The sequence below is a fragment of the Magnolia sinica genome, chromosome 19 (genome assembly GCF_029962835.1).
Source record: "Magnolia sinica isolate HGM2019 chromosome 19, MsV1, whole genome shotgun sequence".
Taxonomy (NCBI): Eukaryota; Viridiplantae; Streptophyta; class Magnoliopsida; order Magnoliales; family Magnoliaceae; genus Magnolia; species Magnolia sinica.
In genome coordinates this window covers 14,071,269-14,078,763 of record NC_080591.1, presented here as the reverse complement: position 1 = coordinate 14,078,763, position 7,495 = coordinate 14,071,269, and the positions used below count along the sequence as shown (strand labels likewise).

The window sequence follows — 7,495 nt, the reverse complement described above, 5'->3', positions numbered from 1 at the left end:
CTTCAAAGGGTCAGGATCATCTGATCTCTCTGATTCCTGCCCCATGAATTGCTTCTAGATGTATGATTGAATGAATGGTTAATATCGAAATAGGTTATCCTGTGTACGTGTGTATATATATTGAATCTAGACCGTTAAATAACAATGAACCGTTAATTAGATGTCTGCTAAACAGCCAGTTAAGACTTCAATTAAGTCTGATTCTTTTTCCCAGCCCATCTAATGAGCGTCCCACTATTTTTACCGTTTAACTTTGAGTTGATGATATTCTACGAGTACAATTTATGAGTGCATGCGCATGAACCACAGATTCCGCCAGAGCATCGAAGATTTCCATCTCCTCCTCCCAACTGCTCCGCGGGAAAAAAAAAAAAAAAGACCGTTGCCTCCCGCCAAAAAAATAAAAATAAATTCCTGAGACTCGAATATCTTACGATTAATTGCTTTGATAAACCTTCCTGAGATAGTCTTCACAGTCTTCAGACCATAAAACCCCGGGGGCTTTATCACTCCAACCCTTCAAATGTCGATTCAAAAATCCCAAACCTTAGAAAATGAGATTTCGGGATATCTCCATGAAAGCCGATCGGATCGCTCCCGTCTCACCATTGTCGCTGTCGCAGCAACAAACGCGGTGGAAGTCTGCAGTGACCAAGGCTTGGTTCGTGGTCTCGGATTCCGGTGAGTCCCGCATCGAAGAGGTCGGGAAGTACTCGATCATGCGGCGGACGGGCCTGCCAGCCCGTGATCTCAGGATCCTCGATCCCATGCTGTCGTATCCATCAACGGTGCTCGGGAGGGAGCGGGCCATTGTCGTCAATCTGGAGGACATCAAGGCGATCATCACTGCTACGGAGGTGTTGGTGCTGAGCTCGAAGAGCCCGATGGTTTCGGCTCTTGTCGAGGATCTTCAGTACCGTGTGTTGAATCTCCACAGGACGCCTCGAAAGGTAGAAATTTCCCGAATTCATGGCTTTGACCTAGGCTAGGGCTTCAGATTGCTACTCTTCAAGGCAGCATTTTAACCCATCTGTTGTGTACACGGCATGCATGTGTCTCAATCCAGGCCACCCACATGATGGGGTCATTGTGCTTGGAACATATCTCAAAAAATCAGACTGATCTGGGGATCTTAACTGGTCAATTTCACATGTTGAGTTTAAACTGTTGATTGCTTTCTTTTTAACCGCACATTTGATGTCCTCAAATATGGAGGTGAGGATCATTCTGTCAGTGCAGTTTCTCTGCTCTCCATCTGCAATCGGGCCATTTGTTTGTTGTTGATGTCTTAAATCTGTAAACAGCAGGGCCTGTCTATGCCGTCGACAAACAGTTTGATGCCATCGGAAAAATCTGGAAATTCCATGTTTTATTGCTGGACTGTTTTAGTGCATTCCTCGATGGCATCGAACACCTTTGATGCCATTGACGATCTATCAATGCCATCGAAGTGCCATTGAGCGAATATGCAGAATTGTGTTGGTGACTTGGTGCTGGATTTGTTTCCTGTTTCGATTGTGATTCTCATGCATGCTATATATATGGGTGTAATTGGGATTTGGGAGAGAAGAGGGCTTTCTAATTCGTTTTAGGGTTTCAAGTGCATAGCTTGGGGAGTTTCGAGGCTTGTTCGAATCGGGTAATCTCTATCTCTTGTAATTTTGTGCTTTCATAGTGCATTACTGTCGTTTTGTGCTGTGGTTTTTATCTACAAGGGTTTTTCCACATTAAATTCAGTTTGTTTGTGTTTGAACTTGGTTGTGCGATTGGAGTACTTTGCTTGATTAAACTCCGTGTGTTTCTGTGGTTCCCCAACAGTGTTTGGACAATAGTGTGGATGGATATTCATGTAACCATTTGTTGTGGATATGCCAAAAATGCTCTCTCACATGTTGCAACATTGCATCGTAGTCCATCTCATCAAATTTTATTTTGTTTTCTGTTATGGTTATTGTAACTGCAAGGTGGGTTGTCCAAGCAGGCCCCACCCTCTAGTAGATAGAGAGATGGGATGTGGTGGTTACAAGGTAATCAACTACCCATTACTCTAGCAGTTTCCAAACCGCATAAGCAGTTTTCTCGTGGTTTGATAACCGCCGTAGCTGCATTTTCTATAAAATGCGCCAATGATTCATGACCAGATTTTTTTTTTTTTTAAATTTAAAATTTTATTTATTTTTTATTTAAAAGAGATCAAATAGATTTTCAAGCACCAACTCGTGAAGTGTAGAGAGATCAACTGCAAATGAGAAGAAGTTGGGTTCCATCATTTGCCACATGATTTAGAGTGTGGATCTTGCTTGAAGAAGAGAGTTCCTTTAGACCTCTTCTTACGCTAGTGAAAGCGGTTTAACCTTCTTCCTACGACATGAAACACATCCAGGAAGATCCAACATCCAAGGCTTCATCTTCCGCTGCCGTTGGATACAAGGAATCACTTCCAAGTAGACGATTTCCTAGCAGTTACAGAATTTCACAAAGAGATGGATCAACTTTCTCTACTAGTATTAGACTTTTGTGAAACTTGATGCAACCAAAAGGCCACACAGGCTAGTTGATCAAGGATCCTCCAAGCATTAAAATTGTCTTGATTGATGATCTGGACCAAATCAATGGTCCGATGATAAATCTGATAAGATCAACAGTCAACTGACATTGTGGCACTGATTAGATCAATCAAATGGCTCTTAATTCATAGCATTTGTAGTTTTAGGTTATATTTATTCATGGTTTATTTAATAATTTCCCTTTTGTACTTTCATCACTCTTTGGTTGACCACTTTTTGAGTCTTTAGCGTTATTTGCTTGGAAGGGGGTGGGTGGAGCACTACTTAACTAAAGGGTTGTGGGTTCTCGCATAATTTTCATTTTCCTTTGCATCCTTTGGGTTTGCATTAGTGGGGCGTGTGGTTTATTGGTCCAAATCATTAACAATGTAGGGTCCACTGTGGAGGACCCATGCATAAAAAGTCTCCCAAATGGAAAAATCTTTACCCTTCAATAGGTGGCAAAACAAGTAAATTGTTGAGAAAGAAAATACAATATCAACTAAAAAAAAGGGCAAATATTCCTTAAGAAGGATCTTCCAATATGTGGAACTTTTGGTGCATGGGCCATCTAGACTAAGTCCCATCATGTCAGCAGTTTGGATAATTGGACCATGGGTCCCATCTGTACAAACTAAAAACCCTAATGTAATGTACAAACTCTTTGGTCCTGTAGTATACATTGCAATACCTCTTAAGTTTTTCCTTAAACCATAGCAAGATCTGGTAGATTCCACATTGACACCTTTAGTCACTGAGGAATGATTAAGTGGGCCCCATCTTTATCAATCTAAACCATCCATTTAGTGAATCCTGCCATGGATTGAGTTACCCTTTAAAAAAGGATCTTGCCATGGATTTCTCATGGCATGAAAGTTAATTTGCATGGTGATACGCTGATCCTAACCTACTCCTCTGCATTTTGATGGGAGGAAAGAAAAGCATTGATAACCATCCATGGTGGAAAAAATCTGCATGGTTTTTGATTGATTGATTGGAGTGATTTTGGGCCATGGGCTATCTAAATTGGGGCCCACCTCATTAATGGTATAAATCAATGATCATATTTTTGGCATAGAGGGTAGGATGGGGGCCAAATCACAATATGTATTGGATATTTGTTGGATCAATCCTACAAATTATTCTCTTTTAAATTCTATCCAATTATTTATTCGACATATAGTGAACAAGGACAATTTTTTGGATTCATTTTCCTTCATTTTTTGTGTTTATTTTTCATTCCTCAGCAACCAATAGAGTTGGTTGTTTTCCCTTAAATTGGTTTTTTCTAATACTCCTTTCGGGATTTTCCTAAAGAGACCTAATAGCTATTTTCTTTTTATGAATAAGAAGAGACCTACATAATTGTGCATGAAAGGTTCTTCTATTGTTCTAATCATCTGATGTAGGCCCACGACCCACAGTAGGGCCCAACATGTGCAGATTTTGGACTATTTATTATGTATTGGGGGCCTTAAATATCAAGAGCTACAATTTACTATTTGTGGGAGATATGTGGGGATGTGATGGATGATATGGGGTTGATTTAAAGATGTGATTAAAGATTTTGAGTATTATTTCCAAGCTTTACTTTTACTATTATTAGGTTTATTACCATCTTGGGTAAATTGGATTGATTTGAAATCAACTATAATTGATTTGAAATCAATCTCTTAGTTGGGGGGGATTTTCATTAAAGATTCATTTAAGGTCTGTAAAAGGAGTGGTGGTGTAGGAGGTAGGCATTCTAAATTTTTTCAAGTGTGTGTTTTTCTTAAGTATTGCAAGAAGTAGTTTAATATCAATAAAGTTATTTCTCCCTCTCCACTCAACTATTTTTGTGCTTGTACTCTTGTCCATTTCTTTTGCGATTTGGGTGTTGATATCTCATTGACTTGATGACCGAGTTGCACCATTTTAGTATTAGAGCAGGTCATCTTCAATGATTTTTGACTCTACATTGTCTCCTAATGGATTTGAAGGGGGTGACTAAGGAAGAGTTTGCACAAATAATCCAATTCATCCACACACTCTCAAAGTGAGTAGATCAACTCAAACAAATGGTAGGCAATTTCACTAATCAAGCGGGAGAGGTCTAGCATAGAGAGAATCTGAAGACCGAAGTTGGAGTACGTGGACATGTAGGGGGAGGTCCCCACAAAGGTCCTAAGTCCTAACCAACAATGGAAAGCGCTGGCTTGTGAAGAGACTAATAATTGAATTCTTCGATTGTTGGAACATGATAGAGAACCTGGAATTATGGTAGAAATTCTAGAAATCCATGGTCATTTGCATATTGACGACTTCATCGATTAGCTAAGGTGGAAAAAGTATTCGAGTACATGGGAATTGCTGACAATCAGAAGGTTAAGTTAGTAGATATGAAGTTTTCCGGTCATGTGTTAGCATAGTGAGACAATTTCAAACTAAACGAATCCATTAAGGTAAGGAGAAAGTAATTTTTTGAAAAAAAGAAGAAAAATAAATTAAAAAGGAAGTTCCTACCTGTGAATTATACTCATGACCTCTATTAAAGATGTTACAATTTACATTAAGGTGGTGTTTGATTTTTCATTTACGAGTGTAATTCATGGTAAATGAGTAATGATTATTTACCCATGTAAATGCAACAACAGTCCCGAGGTCGATGTTGACAAGGAGCCCACGATGATGTATCTATCTTATCCACGCTGTCCATACATTCGCACAATTTCCACATGTAAAAAATGTGGGGCCCACTATGATGTATCTATCTTATCCACGCTGTCCATCCATTTTGCAAGCTCATTTTAGGGCATGAGCCAAAAAATGAAGTAGATCTAAAGCTCAAGTGGCCCACACCATAGGAAATGGTGGGAAGTGAATGCCTAACATTGAAAATTTCTTAGGGGCCACAATTTTTTTGGATCAAGCTGATATTTATGTATACCCTTCATACATATCTGTGTGATCTTATGAACATGTTGGATGATAGATACACATCCCTGTGGGCCCTAGGAAGGTTTCAATTTTGAATGGTGGACATCATTAACCCCCCCGTTTCCTATGTTGTGGTCCACTTGATCTTCCAATTTGTCTCTTTTTTGGATCATGCCCTAAGTAAAACAGATGGACGCCGTGGATCACACACATGCTTTGCTGTGGGACCCACAGGTTTTAACAATACCCAATCTCTCTCTATTTCATGCTTTTGGACATTGTTTTTGAGGTGTAATTACGTAGTTATTTTACTCTTCAAAAGTGTAAATGTAATTGAAAAGACAAACACCCCCTATGGGAACAAATTTGTAAGTGAATACATTGAGGAGTTCCATACATTGACATTATGGGCAGGGTTTAGTGCGTATGAAGACCAAAAGATTTCAAAACATCTTAATGGTCTTAACCTAGACATCAGAGATGAATTGCTTTTAAAATATGTTTTTAAGATATCAGATGTGTACAAACTGGCATTAAAAGCCATGGAGATAATTAATTGGGGACTTGATAGATGATTTAGTGCCCCATGAGGACCATCATACATGTTGGGGCAACATTCTAACTTACCATGTAAGGCAACCACGGGGCCTCCCATAGGTCAAGGGACGATGGGCCAACGTCCAATAATGAAGCTAAACCCCAACTAGAGAGAAGGTGGTTATGGATGAGGGGCTAGTGCGGCCAAGATAGGGCAAAACAACACTCCATTCATGTGTTTTAAGTGTGGGCAACCAGGATTTCGTTCTTTTCACTATTTTGAACATCAATCCATAATTAAAGTAAATTTGGCCGAGGAACAAGAATATGGTGAAGACGCTCTCTATTGCATGCAAATGAAAGCCAAAGATCATACATAATATGATGAACAAGTATATAAAGATTGGGCGGATGTTGAGGAAGATTTTGGTGATGCGCACGGTAATAGGAGTGAGTCGTTGGCTATATAATGGAATATGTTATCGACATCTCGGGTGATTGATGAGGGGCGATGGTTGCAATACAATATCTTTTGCACCACTTGCACTTCTGGTGGGAAGATATGTACGATTTTGGTAGATGGTGGAAACACCGAGAACATTGTTTCATAGGAAATTGTGGATAAATTGACATTCAAAGAACATAAGCATCCACGCCCATACCAAATCAGTTGGTTCAACAAAGGGGGAGGAATTTCTGTCAACTCCAAGTTCTTAGTTTCCTTCTTTTTATTGGATAAAGTACAAGGATGAGGTGTGGTGCGAAGTGATCCCTATGGATGTATACAATTTTTTAGGGAGATTGTGGTTATGGGACTGAGATATGGTGCACTTGACTTGGGCTAACACCTATCCCTTCGTCAACAATGGTGTTAATATCACATTGCACCCAATGAAACATCTTACAACACCCAAATCTGATAAAAAGAAGGGTCAGAAATCTCTTAGTGTACAAAAGTATGAAGAAGAAAGGAAGGAGACCGAAATCATCTCTGTCTTAATTTCTAAAGAAGAAATGAAACAGTTGGATGATTCACCTCTCATGCAGAAACTCCTCCCTGAATCTCAAGCTTTAGTGCCTTAAGAACTCCTAGTTGGACTTATTCCTGTGAGGAACATTTAGTATCATATTGGCTTGCTACTAGGTTTGAACATGTTGAATCTTGGGCATTACCCAATGAGTCAATCCAAACACAATTAACTCCTACCAATTGAATGGTCTGAGACAAAGAAGTTCAAAAGAAGAAAGAGAGAAGAAAAAGAAGGATATTAAGGAAGCAGAACCAAATACCGAGAAGCTATAAATGTAGATCGCAACAAGAGTATATATAAAAAAAGGTGACTTAGTCATGGTTTTTCTCTAGAAAGAAATGTTTCCAAGGGGAACTTACAACAAGCTCAAGTATAAAAAGATTGGTCCATGTTGAGTTAAGAGGAAGTTAGGTGACAATGCCTATGAGATCGAGTTCCCAGATGACTTAGAAATCTTGCAGA

The 7,495-nt window shown here is 39.4% G+C and overlaps 1 protein-coding gene across 4 annotated transcripts in view; it reads left to right on the top strand.

Moving 5' to 3' along the window:
- Positions 1–350: 350 nt before the first annotated feature.
- LOC131234731 (magnesium transporter MRS2-F-like) overlaps positions 351–7,495 on the top strand; it is a 63,199-nt gene continuing 56,054 nt past the window's right edge. The window contains exon 1 of one of the 4 annotated variants that reach the window (XM_058231672.1): positions 351–950. In XM_058231672.1, the coding sequence (XP_058087655.1) occupies positions 555–950 (396 nt within the window). In that variant the 5' untranslated portion in view covers positions 351–554. The remainder of the gene's footprint in view (positions 951–7,495) is intronic. The other 3 variants (XM_058231671.1, XR_009165762.1, XM_058231669.1) reach the window with 3 other exon arrangements.